Source organism: Anabrus simplex, chromosome 3, assembly GCF_040414725.1.
Source record: "Anabrus simplex isolate iqAnaSimp1 chromosome 3, ASM4041472v1, whole genome shotgun sequence".
In the NCBI taxonomy this organism is placed as follows: domain Eukaryota; kingdom Metazoa; phylum Arthropoda; class Insecta; order Orthoptera; family Tettigoniidae; genus Anabrus; species Anabrus simplex.
In genome coordinates, this window is record NC_090267.1 from 485631194 (window position 1) to 485647153 (window position 15960).

The 15960-nt window shown below is 39.0% G+C and overlaps 1 protein-coding gene across 3 annotated transcripts in view; it reads right to left on the reverse strand.

The window, feature by feature from the left end:
• The window catches only part of larp (La related protein), a 414361-nt gene that overhangs the window by 47493 nt on the left and 350908 nt on the right, over window positions 1-15960 (reverse strand). For all 3 annotated transcript variants that reach the window (XM_067143616.2, XM_067143618.2, XM_067143617.2), the window contains exons 16-17: window positions 2394-2538; window positions 2179-2288 (exon numbers count right to left, since the gene is read on the reverse strand). In XM_067143616.2, the coding sequence (XP_066999717.2) occupies window positions 2179-2288; window positions 2394-2538 (255 nt within the window). The remainder of the gene's footprint in view (window positions 1-2178; window positions 2289-2393; window positions 2539-15960) is intronic.

A 15960-nucleotide genomic window follows, 5' to 3' on the forward strand; every position in this document is an offset into this window, starting at 1 on the left:
GTTTCTGTTCATGGGCTTCACTTGCAGCTCTATTCCATACAACTTCAGGCAAATGTAGATCTCCCCCAATTATTACCATATCATTATTATTGTTTTTGCGAGTATAATCTATTATTATCTCAAATATTTCCCTGTCTCTTTCCTCTCTTCCAGGCCTGTATGTTCCTATAATTCCCACCTCCTTCATATTATCACAAACTACTTTTATCCCTAATATTTCATCCCTTTCATTGGTAAAACATTCATGTGAACATTTAAGTTTCCTTCACCAGAATAAACACCCCTTCCCTTTTTATCTCCTCGGTCTCTACGATAGACTGTGTACCCTTCTGGAAATACTTCTCCGTTTCCCACCCCTTCTCTCAACCACGATTCCACTCGTATCACCACATCAGTCTCATAAGATTCCATCAATGTACCGAATTTTAAATGTTTATTTACTACACTTTGACAGTTTACCCAGAGCAATCTCAGACCCCCTTCCTCCCTAAAACTTGACTGTTGCAATTGGGTAACTTGAAATTCCTTACTTTCCTGAGTTTCGTTTTCCAGTTGACTGAGCCAGCTTGAAGTACAGCTGGCTCTTTCTACTAGTTTTCCTGGTCAGTATTATAACTCAAGGGAGTTGCCCGTTTTACAGTACATATCTTAAGATTAATAAAATCTAGAACAATATTTGCTATCTTTCGTTTACCTGAATTGTTTAGATGGAGGCCATGTTTTGTATAACAGTTACCTCTCAAAACTGCTGCATTCAATAATCTGAGTATTCCGAAAATGTTCACAAATTTTAACAATATCTGTATTGACCCTGTCCACTTCAATGTTCACACACAAGTCTCTACTCAAATCATGCCTGTGGAGCACGTTCACTACAAAGACATTAGTGTGGGTCAGCTTCCCTAGTGTATGTTTAAGTTGTGATCTTACATGCTTGGCGTCGTCGTGAGCTACGTCGCTCATCCCACCGATGATAAGCACTGCATCACCGCTCCCAAAGTTCTTAGTTGCTTCTTCTATGTTTTCCAGGACACTGCTAATAGAAGCTGCTGGATATATTTCTCCGGTTGCTGCTATATTAAAAATCAGATCAAAAATTAGATGCATGGCTTTTCCGGCGTTTGCTCCATTAACCAGCGCCTCGTCTTAGGTCTGACGAGGCGCTGGTTAATGGAGCAAACGCCGGAAAAGCCATCCATCTAATTTTTGATCTGATTTTTGATATGCTCTATTGGTGGAAAAGAATCTAATTCCCTCCATGGGAACTTAGAATTTCCATTTGCTGCTATATTCTCGTCGTTAATCACTCCCGCAATTCCCCTTCCTTGGCTATCACCAAACACAGCTACCTTTGCTGATTTACGCCTAACTGGGACTTTAATCTGAAATCTTAGGCCTAAATTTTAACCTCGGCACGGCAACGGATCACGATGATTTGGTTTCACGCATGCGATCACTTTCTATCGGAATTAAATTATTTAGGGCAGAAAACTTATTTATGATGTTTATTTCCGGAAATTCAGTTGTAGATTTCTTCTTAGCCGGCCATCCATGAACTACTTGACACCACGTGCTCGAGTTTGTTACTGGTACATTTTGGAAATAGATTTTTTAATGGCATTTGAAAGCTTTAAACTGTGAATCAAGGTTAACAGCATGCAGTAACTGGCCTTAGAATATTTTGTACTGCGGGAAGGGTTGGCACTTCCGAATTGGCGGTTAATTTGAAATCACGTTATTCGAAGTCCAATTTTTTAGTCCCAACGACTTTGAATTAACGAGGTTTTGCTAACTGCTTTACGTCGCACCGACACGGATAGGCCTTATGGCGACGATGGGACAGGAAAGGGCTAGGAGTGGGAAGGAAGCGGTCGTGGCCTTAATTAAGGTACAGCCCCAGCATTTGCCTGGTGTGAAAATGGGAAACCACGGAAAACCATTTTCAGGGCTGCCGACAGTCGGGTTCGAACCAACGAGGTTTTACTGTATGGATTAATGTCGGTAGTGTGAACTGTCCTCTATGTTATATTATAAGAGAGAGAGAGAGAGAGAGAGAGAGAGAGAGAATCTCTTGTTAAACAAGTTTCCAATAGAAATGTACAGATGAGTAACAACTTTGAGTTAAATAATTATTTTGCTTCCACAACAATCTTGTAAAAAGATCAAATATATAAATACCTGATTCATAATCTGCTATGGTTTCCTCTTGGAAATCCTGATATACTTCAGGGCGGAATTTCTTTTCTAGTCCATAGCTGAAGAACCTGAATAAGCATTCCAGGCCATACCTAAAAAAGAGAATATCTCAATGTTCGGGATAAAAACAATGGTTTAATAATATCTAGGCTTAAGTGGATCAGAAACTCTGAATAATTCATCAATACTGCATTTACCTGTAACCCTCTTTACCATCTTCAACAGCTAAAGTTTTGAATTCTTGGTACATTTTCCGGTTGAAGTTTTCTCTCAGGAAGAAGGACCAAAATCGGAATAATGTATTCATCTCCTGGGACTGGCCAACTCCTAGTCTCTTACGCTCTGTAAAATCACAAAACAAATAATTCTACGATGCCAATGAAATAAAAAATGCTGAAATGAATACAGACTACTGACAAAAGATCTGAGAACTTGGCAGTCACATGGGAATTTTCCATGGCTGGTATTTTCACAGCCTGAGTCCTGTGTCTTCGTATTGAATTCTGCAAGCGGGTCTTCCTCCTCCCTTTTACTATTGACACTGCGTGTCGCTTCTGGCTCAGTTTTACGACCAGGTGACCTTCTTGATGCTGACGTGGAAGGATGTATTCCTATTGCATGTGTCTGTGGAGGTTGACAGTATGGTGTGCTGTGGATAGGTGAAGGGAAGTGTATTAAGGCGAACACAATGACTGTCCCCGTGCCACGAGAATTAACCAAACTCAGTTAAAATCCCCTACCTGCCTGGAAATCGAACCCAGAGCCCTCTGAACCAAAGGCCACTACACTGACACTTCACCCAAGAAGATGGACCTATTCTGCATTATGGTAATTTGCAAATTATAGAAATCCAAGAATTGATCACTTTTTTAACCTTTGTCTAAATTCACATAATGAAAACTTCACCAACCAGTATATACCAACAAATTTGAAATACATGGCAAGTTCTGATATATCTCAAACATCTCAAAATTATTGTAAAATGCCCTTATACCGTATTTACTCATGTATTAGACACCTCCCCCCCACTCGCATATCAGACAACCCTGCTTTCAGAGCCAAAAAAATGAAAAAATTAATCTCACATACAAGATCCCCAATGAAATTCATCAGAGAAAAACAAAATCAATTCCACTTCAAAGAGGGTACAAGCCTCATTGTAGCTCCGACGACATCACACAAATTCAAGAACAGTTTTGTCTGTACGACCCATGCAATGAAAATGCGCCTAAATCATGCGGTACATCTCTGTTTCGTAGTTAAGAAATGTCCGCCTCCGTAGCGTACGCCCACTGTAGCTCTGTTGACGTTGCATGAACAAGTGAATAGCTTTGGGTCCGACCCGCGCATTGCAAGCACGCAGTCATGATATATGACTGTTTTGTTGTTAAAAATGTCCGCCAGCCACTGTAATGGTTAGCACAATTAGCTGCAGCTCTCAGCGGCTTGAGTTCGATTCCCGGTACCATACTGCAAGAGATTTAAGAATGGCACGAAGGTTGATATGCAGTAAAAAGAGTACATTCAACTCAGGTGGCCCATCTAAAAAGAGCAGCACCACCTCTGGATGAGAAAACTACATTACTTCAAGTTAAGAAATATTCACGGTTGTTGCTATTAATATAGTAAGTGAGATCATTAACAAAGTGATCGCTTTAAACATCTCATAACTCGGGCCAAGAGGCCTATAGGTTTTTATTTTAGAGAGAAGTAAGTAAAAACGTTACTGGTACGGTACTTTTATTCGGCGTCAGATATAACCGGCTACCGCTACACTCACGTCTCGCTAGCCGGGTTCGGCCAACTTCAGCGGCTAGCGATGTATAGGCCTAATCGCAGACCTTGAAGGTCAACGAATGAGTTTCCTGCGCCACGGCATAGCCTTTCCACACTTGTGTTTTTTGTGCACATGCCTCACAATTTCATTTTCGACTTCTTTAAAGCGTCCTTGCTGCGGACTACTGAATGCATTTTTTGTATATTTGTCTTCGCGCTGACGCCAAATATTGGTTTTAGTTAGGCCTATGCCATATTTTCATGCGGCTGCACAATTATTCTACATTTCCGAGTGTTTAATAACCATCAACTTAAAATTGCCATAATATCGACGAGAACCCGTTGAAAATTTGCCGGCAATGCCTGTTCCACGTATCTTTACAACTATCCATCACAAAAATATTCTTGCTGTCTATGAAACTTAATTTTACTAAGAATCAGGTACAGGAGACGCATTATAACTCTGCCACTGAGTAACCGTGGCCTTTCTAAGAATTCGAAGGCTCGCATGTTTTGATGCCATTCTGCAGATTTGAAAAACGCTTTTGTAGAGGCTAATAGAATGTAATTCTCTCTTCACTATTTCCCAAGATCCAGTGACGTTACACACAGACACTGTACAACCGGTTGTCACGGCTAGCTATGTATAATAAAAAGGCGGCCGTTTTAATGTCAACGAATTTTGTGTGCGAGTGCGCCTGCGGGAGTGAGAAAAAGCAGCGTGGTTACCGCAAGAGTACAGTGATATTCATTACTGTTAGGCCGCGAATGCAAGACAACCCTTGATTTTTCGCATGAGATTCCGAGCAAAAAACGTCGTCTTGGATTCGGAGAAATACGGTATCACTCCAGAGTTTTCTTCTTCAAATGGCGTCACCTCACCTAACCGTATACGTGTGAAAACAGATTTGAAACGCATATAGACAAATGAGTTATCCTCGCTAAAAATTTACATGTGAATAGCCTTTCGGAAATTTAACTAGACGCGAGAAAATATGAACTATCCTCTGAAATCAGTGATGTACTCTGCCATATCTTGAGCTGTATCACATACGGTACTTACTTAATTTGTGTATATAACATTAAAAAGGGAGTTTACTTCAGCCGTTATTTTTAACGAGTCAACAACTGCTATCGGCCATGTTATTTACGCATTTATTACGAAAACTTCTTGTTCTCTTTCATTTCGAATTTTCTTTAGAGAATAGCAGTCGTTGGGTACCGTATTACTAATCGACTCCAACATCGCCTTCGAATGTCGACGAAAGAGCTGGGGTGCAGTATTTCGATACCAGAAAAAATCGCGCGTGCGCGCACTTAATCGCTCGTAATAACGGATGGGTCAGTGATAGGGCTCTCTCTGTAACCAAAGGATAATCATCATCTTCATCATCTTCCTTCCAAGTATTGGGCCATGTGACCTGTTACCGTCTTGGATTTTACTTATTGCAAGACTTGAAAGCAATCAAATGTCCTTCCGAAGGGTTGCTAGCCTGAAGGAAGTGGGGCTGCCACCTCTCAGCTAATGGACTAGCTGAAATCACAGCATTTCCTCCATAATGGATGTAACGGTTATACCGCCGTGACTCTGTCGACAGGGCCTCATCTGTGGGAACAGGTTTCTTCATCTCGGGAAGGTGAGGTTGGCCTTTGGGCAGGAGAGGTTATGTCATAATCATCATCATCATCATCCTTCCAAGTACTGGGCCATGTGGCCCGATACGGTCTTGCATTTTCTTTCCATCGCTTCATTGGACATCCTATAGATCTCTGTCCTCTTGGTTGATAGCGTAGGATCTCGTTTGGTAGTCTTCCAGATTCCATCCTTTGAACATGACGTTTCCAGTTTTCTTGGTAATCATAGATGTAATTGATTACCGATTTCACATTCAGTCCTTTAAGCACATCTTCATTTCTTGTACGATCCCATTTTGTATAGCCTGCTGTTCTGCGCATGAACGTCATTTCACGTGCTGTAATTCTGGAAATGTCTTGAGTTCTTATTGTCCATGCCTCACTGCCATAGCAAAGGGTTGGTCTGGCTAAAGTGTTAAGACGTAAGCGAGTGTGTTTTTGGACAAGAGATGGCTTCATGGATGATTTATGATTCCTGTTGTTCTGGTAAATTTGGTTATTTTTGCAGAGATATCAATTTCCCCTTGGTAAGATAAATTGTATCCCAGATAATTGAATTCATTGACTCTTTCCAAAATTTTATTATCTAAACAGATTTTACTCGGGATAGGGTCCTTCCCCTTAAAGGCCATTATTTTGCTCTTTTGTGGTGAAATGATCATGTCGAATTTTGAAGAGACTTTCTGGAGATTAAATACTGACCATTGAAGATCATCTTCTGATGATGCTACCAATGCAACATCAGCAAAGAGTATGGCATCAAGATGTGTGAGATATCTGCTGACTGGGATTGATCCATGCCTTTCATGCCTCCATTCCTGTATTGTGTTGTTCATATAGATTATGAACAACAAAGGAGAAAGTCCACAACCTTGTCTCACACCTCTGCTGACCGGTTTCCATTCATTGCAATAAGGTTGTCACTGTACATGTTGTATATGTTATCTATTAACTGTTGTGGAACATTATCTTCTGCTAAGATATTAAGAAGTCTGTTCCTGTTAACTAGGTCAAAGGCTTTCTTAAAATCAACAAATGCTATGTGAGTTTCCAAGTTAAATTCCCTGCGTTTTTCGACTAAGGTTTTCGAGGTAAAGTAAGCATCAGCACATGAGCGCCCCTTTCGAAATCCATGTTGTTCATTTCCAATCACATTTTCATAATACCTGAATAATTTTTCTCTGACAATATTAGAGTAAATTTTGTAACCTGAGTTGAGTATACTTATCCCTCTGTAATTTCCACAATCTTTCACACTGCCCTTCTTATGAAGAGGAATAACTATAGCTTTTTGCCAATTCTCTGGTGGTCTGTTGTCATTCCAAATTAAATTGATGAATTTGAGAAATCTTTGCTTGAAGATGTCACTGGAATACTTGAATAATTCTGCATTTATTGAATCTTCTCCAGATGCTTTTCCATTTCTAAGTTTTCTGAGTGTTAGCTCCAGTTCTTCGAGTGTAATGCAGAGGTGCCAACTATTACGGATTATCCGTAATAATTACGGATTTCACCTCACGATTACTGAGTTACGGTCAAAGGGGAAATTATTACGGAAAAGCTAACATTATCACGAAAAAATAATTTTCGACGGAAACAAAAGAAAAGGAAAAATGTTCAGTCCTTTCGAGTCTTTCTCCTAAACCGTCTTTATTTCAATGCTTGTGAGTTGGCAACGACACTTATTCGATCGTGACTTCCTTTTGCTACCCATAAGCGTTGTAAAATTCATTGTGAATGAAGGCACTCAGGCACCGCTCTTCTCCACTACAAATCCTTCAGTAATGTTGTATTTGCTGTGTTAAGTGCACCTGACAGTTGACGGAAATATTGAGAAAGAAGTGAGGCCTACATTAAGCGGGAGTCGCTTATGGTTCAGAAAACGAAAATGTCATCACAGTGGGAAGGATGCTTCAAGAAAAACTACACTGAAAATCAGCTGCTGCGTAAGAAACAAGCTACAAGGAATGTTTTATCACAGAACCAACAGGTTGCGTGCAAATGTTATTGTGTAATATGATATACTTTTGGATAGATTGCTAGAGGGAAGGGCAAAAGGGGTGTCATTATCAAGAAGGAAGGAGCATGCTTTGGACATGACTCGAAATTTTTCTGGGGGACGGAGGCCGATTACTGATAATCTACTTCAAAGTTGGCACCTCTGGTAATGGTTTCCGAAGCCTTGTTAAGAGATGTTGGCAGAAGAAATGGCGCAATATTTGACCTCTCCAAAGGTTCCAAAAATAAATGAGCCACTCCGTTAGAGGTATTGCATTAATGCGTATATCTTCTTTTACATCATTATTTAGTTTCTTGAGTATTTTATAGGTCTGTGGTTGTGGTCTTGTTATATCAGTCTCCAGTTGTGAAACAAAGTTTTCCCAACTCTTTCTGTGCTTTTTCCGCACTTCCCATTTTTGCTATTGCTCTCTTGTGGTGATACTCTATTTTATCTTCTAATTTGCCAGTTGACAAAAAAAATTTATAAGCCTTTCTTTTGTCTGAAATAACTTTTTCAATCTCTTCATCCCAGATTCTTAAACCCTTTTTCCTCTGCCATTTTGTCTTATCTCCCAAACTCTCAGAAGCGGACTGCTTAAAAACTGAACACAAATTAGACCACTCCATTTCCACGTTGTCACTAACTGGTGTCATCTGTGGAAGTTTATTAAGTCTGTTCTGGTACAGCCATTTTATACTGGGGTCTCTTAATAGGTTAACCTTGTAAGAAGTTTTAATTTCTTGTGTTGTTTGTTTGTTTCTTTTATACCATCTAGGCCTCAGACGAATAGGTGCTACTAATAGATAGTGATCAGTTTCCAATTCAGGGCCTCGATAGACTCTTGTATCCAAGACTAAATCTGCCAATTTACCATTACAAATTATATAATCTATAATAGATTTCTGATTTCGTGCAGACCACGTATACTTGTGGGTGTCCTTGTATGGGAACACTGTATTCATAATCTTTAACTGATTGAAGACAGTGAAATCTATTAATTTCGTTCCATTGTTATTACGGGTTGTTTCTCCATGGATTCCGATGTGATTCTGAATTTTTTCATTACCAACTCTGGCATTGAAGTCTCCCAGTAATAATAGCATATCTTGTTTGTTAATTTTATTGAATATCTTTTGCAGATCATTATAGAACCCATCGCTTTCGTTTGAACTGTCCTCCACTGGAGCGCATACCCCTATAACTGTAAGATAACCCCTGAATAGTTTTAGTCTTAATTGGATAATCCTTTCATTCCAAAAAGTATAGCTATCAATTCTTGATCTTAATCTTTAGTGTCCCATGAGCAGTACACCCGCCTGTGCTCTAGTATCTCTGTCAACCCCACTGTAAAACTGTAAATAATTTACTGTCTCTTTTGATCCCTGAAGCTTTCTTTTTGTTTCTGAAATTGCTGCAATTAAAATGTCTTTTTTTTTTTTTTTTTTTTTGCGAGAATGTCGTCCAGCTGGTCATCTTTGTGTGAGATACCTTGTACATTCCAGGTAGCACATCTAAAAGGATAATACACAGTTTAATATAGGAATTTTGAAGGGACAGCAAAATATTGTCGGTATAACGGGGTTCTTGTTATAAGCCGTACTCACTATAGCGGACTTCTACTGTTATTATTATTATTATTATTATTATTATTATTATTATAATTATTAATCGATACGGCCACCTGTGGGCCACGTTTACACAATCTTCCTTTTGTCATGCAGACTGATACCCTTCTCTTTACACTCTCGCCGAAGATTCTTGAGTCTGACTTCTTCTTGCTCGTTCTTCCACCGAGATGTTCCGTGGCTTTGCATGTTGCTCTTTTCTTGCTCGTTCTTCCACCGAGATGTTCCGTGGCTTCGCATGTTGCTCTTCAGACGCATCCCTCAATCTTCTTCCTAAATGATGTCCTTTCTTTTATATCCTCCTCCTTGATACCTATTTCTGCCAAGTCATTGTGCACGTGTGTAAGCCATCCCGGTTGTTTTTTCCACCTTTCCTGCAGAAGAAGTATCCTGTTGGCCAATCTCTCAGGGTTCATTCTTTTGATATGTCCATAAAACGTCAGTCTCCTTTTTCTCATCACAGTTGTGATTCTTTCCACTGTCTTGTAGAGCTCCAAATTCGATCTTAACCGGAATGTGTTTGGGTCACTCGTCGACTTTCTAGGGCCTAAGATTTTTCGCAAGAATCTTCTTTCTCTTTTTTCAAGGACTGGATCAGCCATCCTCGTCAAGGTTTCTGCTCCATAAAGGCACTCTGTTCTAACCACTGTGCAGTAATATTTTAACTTGGCCTGAACTGAGAGAGACTTGGACTTATAGGTGTCATGACATAGTCTGAATGCCAACTCCATCCTTCTCACCCTCTCCTTTAATCCCTCCTTTTCATCTCCATTGGGGGTGAGTATTTCTCCCAGGTATTTAAATTTTTGCACACGCTGGATATCCCCATACAAGGTAACAAGTCTGTCCTTGTCGCCTTTTTTTATAGAATCCTTGAATGCTGTTTTTTCGAAACAGATTCTTAACCCTGTTTTGACTGCAACATTTTGTAGTTCTTCGACTTGTTTCTTGGCTGTTTGAAGGTTGTCTGTAATAAGAACGACATCGTCTGCGAAGGCAAGGCAATCCAACATCATCGCATTTTTTCCACAACCTATCTTTACCCCATTCTTCATTCCAATTTCAGTCATTCTCAGCCTCCATTCCCTAATAACTTTTTCTAAAATGCAATTAAAGAGTAGTGGAGAAAGGCTGTCTCCTTGCCTCAAACCCGTTTTTATCTCAAATGGATTTGAGAGTTCGCCCATAAATTTGACTTGAGAAAAAGTGTTTGTAAGAGATTGCCGAGTTATGGCCAGAGATTTCTCATCCACTCCAAACTCCTGCAGAACGTTCATGAGAATGACTTCTACTGTATTATAAAGTTACGTCCTCGCTCAACGATTTTCAGAGAACCGTTATAAAAACGTGGAGACAACGCTCAAATGAAATTAAACATTATAATAATAAAACTCATTGCCACCACACCTGTAGATATCCATAAACGCGGCAAACTTTCCTGTTACTTATTTTCTTCCCGTCGTGGACATCTGGCACTATCCGGGCACTTGATAGCATACCTAACCTAAACGATGTGGTCTCTCATCTCAATTACAGCTCCTTAGGTAAATCCTGATGTGATAAATGTAGAGAACAAGCATAAAATATGCTTTGAACGCTTCCAGTCACTATGTTACATTCGGAAGTACAACTCGTAACATACGCTAGTTATCAGCTGATGGTTTGGCACACTTTCTACAGAAAGGGTGGGTTCTGCTACACATACACCAAATGAAAATATCGAGACGATCTCCAGAAACCACTTGGGAATAGATTCTTACTGTTTGGACTGAATAGTCTGGAACGAACTATTTTCAAAACTAGTTTAAAAAAGACGGGACCTTGAATGTTCTCAATGCATGGCTAACAAGACGGCAGTGAAGATGAAGTCATTTGGAATGACGACATGCCGGTAGCGGAGAAGTTGGAGGCACAGGACAATTCAAATGAAAGTAGTGATCAGATTTATTGCGTGGTACACCTACTGCTCAACTGACATAGACGAATGATTGGCCATTCAGTTCTTTTGTATTACTGCACCACTTTTTGACGAAAAATACAGGTGAAAACTTTGTATGCGTAAATTATTCGACGAATTCAGATATTTAAAAAAAATTCACAGTTAATTTACTTCTAAAAGATGTATCAAATATAATATACATGCAATTGGTTCAACTCATTTGCGGTTAATCGTCATATGGAGTAAAATTCCTCCCTGTTACGAGCTGACAATACGACCTGAAGCGAAATAAACATATACTAAAAAAGTAAAATTCAAGTACATAATAATGGCATACTGGCAAAAAAAGAAAACTGTCCAACAAGAGAAGGGACGGCATCAAAGGAGGTACCCCTGATTTATTTCCCCAAATCGTTCGTATCCAATCTTGTACAAGGGACGTGTCCACCCACACTTCTTCTTGGATACGAACATGGGTCCCTAACGAAAATGTTACTTTAGGCATTTTTTCATTTTAGAACCTGTTACAGCAAGCATTGCAGTACATCATTCTTTTTCGCTTCCTTTAGCACATGCGCTAACACTCAACGTCCCCTGACCTGTTGTTCCAATTTGGGAGAGAAAAATATTCTTTCAATTTATGCTTCTCAATCACAAAGCGAAGAAAATCGGTTGCTTTTTGGTTGAAATCATTCGGCACTTTGTGGCATAATGTTGTTCTTCGTTGAAGAGAAAGTCCATTTCTCTTCATAAAATTAATCATCATGCCTCGGCTAACCTTCAAATCCGAGACACTGATTCCATGTGCAGCAGCGATTTCTCGTCCTTTAAAGTACAGTATTTCGTGAGAAACGGCATATCCAACGTTGTGTAACGAAATCATATTTAACTCATTGGGCCCGGGCCACGGAACCGCTCCTAGCTTTGTGTTGGTGGACCAAATGCTGAACCACGGAATTGTTCCGTTGTCTCACTTTACAACGTAATTCAACTTTTCCTCAAGAGATGGCAGATAGAGTTGCATTTGTGATTTATGCAGGGACTCTTTCTTTGCAATGTTATATGCTTTGTTAATATTTATCGATAGTGTGCTCGGTAATATTAGTTTGAAGAGGGATATCTCTAGACTTTGTGATTCGCTTGTAAACAAAATGGCTGCCAGCAAAGAACTGAAATTTACCAATCAATAAAATTGTAACCCCTTTTAGGAAGTAATGGTGATTAGGAATGTCAAGTCATCCTTTGTAGGACATACCCTAACATTTTGACGCTGTTATCCTCCACAACTGGTAATTTACAGCCAACGGCTGATATACTGATATCTGTATAATCAAAGAACATTTGTTTTTCTCTTGACAATCTCTACTGTAATATGACAATATTATATCTTAGTCTTTACAATTTAATTACAGTATATATCAGGTACCTGATTTATGCCTTGAGGTAGTACTATGACTGATGATGCCTTCAAAGAAGGGCGAAACATATCTCATATGGAAATAAAGATAAATTCCTAAATATTTAAAATTTATATTGTATTGAATAGGTAACAAACTACTTAGCATCCTACATACAGGATCTTCAATACGGCTCAATAATGACATTTATCACTTGCAATTACCGTATTTCTCCAAATCCAAGACAACCCTCACTTTTTCCTTCCAAAAAAAAAAAAATCAGGCTTAAAAAGTGCTTTGTAAAATAATATGAAAGCCTTTCTTATACAGTACGCTTTTTTAGACTATTTGTAGACGCCAAACATTGCTTTAGTTATGCCGTATTTTTTGCAGCTGTACACAATTATTCTTTATTTCAGCAGGTTTAAAAACCCGACGAGACATTGAAAATTTGCCGGCAATACCTGTTCCACGCATCTTTACGATGATCCATCGCGAAAATATTCCTGCTCTCTATCAAACTTAATTTTACCAAGCGTCAGGTACAGTAGATGCATTATAACTCTGTTAACAGAGTAGCCGTGTATTTTCTAAGAATTCGAAGGCTGGAATGTTTTGATGCCATTCTGTAGATTTGAGAAACGTTTTTGTAGAGGATAATAGAATGTCATTCTCTCTTCACTATTTCCCGAGATCCAGTGATGTTACACACAGACAATGTACAACCGGTCGCCGCAGCTAGCGATGTATGATAAAGAGGCGGTCATTTATTGTCAACGAGTTTAAAGTGCGCGTGCGGGTGAAAAGAAACAGCATGGATACTGCGGTACCTGCCAGAGGTGTTCATTACTGTCGGGCCGCAAATGCAAAACGACCCTCGATTTTTTACATGAGATTCTGAGAAAAAATTGCCGTCTTGGATTCAGAGAGATATGGTATCACTCCAGAGGCTTCTGTGGCAAACACATTTCAGTTTTCTTCTTCAAACGGCATTACCTAACCGTATGTGTATCATGATAAAACATATTTCTAACGCATACAGAGAAACAATAACCTCCTAGACGCGATAAAATAACTAAATGCGAGAAAATATGAACTATCCTCTGAAATCAATGATGTACTCCGCCATATCTTGAGGTGTATCACATTCTTACTTAATTTCAGTATATAACATTAAAATTAAAAAAGACAGTTTACTTCAGCCTTTATTTTGAATGAGTTAACAACTGCAAATGGCCACATTATTTACGCATTTATTACAGAAACATGTTATCCCTTTCATTTCAAATTTTCTTTAGAGAACAGCAGTCGACGGATATTACTAATCGACTCCAACATCACCTTTGAATGTTGACGAGAGAGCTCGCAAATGCACATAGAGAGAAAACTATACCATATCGAAGATGATCCATCCCATTTTGTGGCAAACGTTTCAGTTTTCTTTTTCAAACAGCGTCACCTAACCTAACCGTACTATATGTATGATGAAAACATACTTCAAGTGCCAGTAGAGAAAACCTTCTCGCTATAAATTTATATGATAATTGCCTTTCCGTATTTCAACAGACATGAGAAAATATAAACTAACCTCTGTAATCAATGACACACTTTGCCATATCTTGACGTGTATCTCATTCTTACTTAACCACCTGCGTGCCACGCGCCGATCAGATCGGCTTTTGCTCCTCACGCGAAAAGTGCCAGAGCCGACTGGATCGGCGCGATGATTTCCTAGTGTTTAACGGCTTCTGCTAACAGATGCCTCTGGGTGTTTTATTCCGTTAGAAAGCTGAGGTTTCAAGCTTTCACGAGAGTGGCGTAGTTTTGGCCTTGGAGATCTTTGACACGAACGGAGGGAGTTAATAATCTGTGATGTTCACAGGCTCTGAGTTGTTGACAACATGGCGAGCTCTAGTAGAGATAGTTTGGTTGCCGGCGTGGATGACGATAAGCTAATAGCATATTTAGAGGAAAATGATATAATAGCAGATGAATTAGAATCGGAAAGTGATTTTGATAGTGATGCGATACCAGGAACACCGCCATTATCACCAGTACCGAAAAGGAAGTGCTATTCTGGCCCCAGTACATCGGGTGTTCAGGTTAGTAGGTACTCAATTGCAGTCCGTGGAACCAATTAAAAATTCACTACCAGTTCTGAGTGATTCAGAAAGTGACAATAATAATGGAGCTATGGATGATGCGAGTGATAATGACAATAATAATGAAAGCAATGTGAATGCTAATGTTTGTTTCCGAGAAATTTTTCCGAACCAGTTCGATAGGCCTACCACTCCCGTCATTTACATGGAACTCGCTGGGCCTAAATATGCGCCTCCACATAACGCCCCTCTAATAGATTATTTTCAGTTCACTAATTCATTGATAAATTTGATGGCTAATGAAACAAATACGTATGCCCAACAATTCATCTCAATATATGCGTTTTCACCACAATCAAGGGTTAAAGTTTGGCGGGCTACTTCTCTATTGGAAATGAAAGCATTTCTGATTGTAATTTTTAAGGGTGTATATTGTTGAAATATGATCATTGTTTTCACTAATAATTATTGTGTACTCCAAAAGGGTTATGCATTAAATTATTGTTCAATGCCAGGTACGATTGACAGTGGAACAAAAATTTCAGTGAGGAAAATGGTGAGTGCAGATTTTTTAAAAATACGTTTTGGGGTGGTTGTAGGTAAATTAATTAAATTTTCAATTACGCTGTTTTGTTTAGAATTGTATGTGTATTTTACCTATGTTCTTGGATTTAGGCAATGTTACAAACTGTATTTCCAAAATTAGACTAAAACTTAAAAATAAAAATGAAAATTAACAATTGTTATATTGTTGCCAATTTAAAAATACATTGGAGATGTTTTTCAAATTTATAAGCATTTCTTGGTAAAGTCAGAAGTATATTTTATATAATACTGCAAGAATAATGCATATATTTGACAAAATCAATTTTTAATTAATATTTCTCTGAAAGTCTGCAGAACCACCTTGGCATTCTTAGCCAGAATTTCAGAAAATGGCTTGGCACTAAGAGGGTTAATTGCAGTATATAGCTTTAACATTAAGCGATCGTTTATTCAACCCTTATCTTTAGCGAGTTAACAGCTGTTATTGGATACAAAAACACGTTCTCTTTCATTTTTATTTACGGAGCAGCAGTCTATGAGTATTACTGATTGACTCCCACATTGCCTTCAAATGTCGACGAGAGAGCTCGCTAGTGGACATAGCGAGAAAACGATACCGAAGAGGATCGATCACATGAAGTATAATGACTGGGTGCATAAATATCGGTAATGGGAAAATTCTTGCATGCTTAATCGCTGGTGATAACGGATGAGTCAGTGATAGGGCTCTCGCTGTAACCGA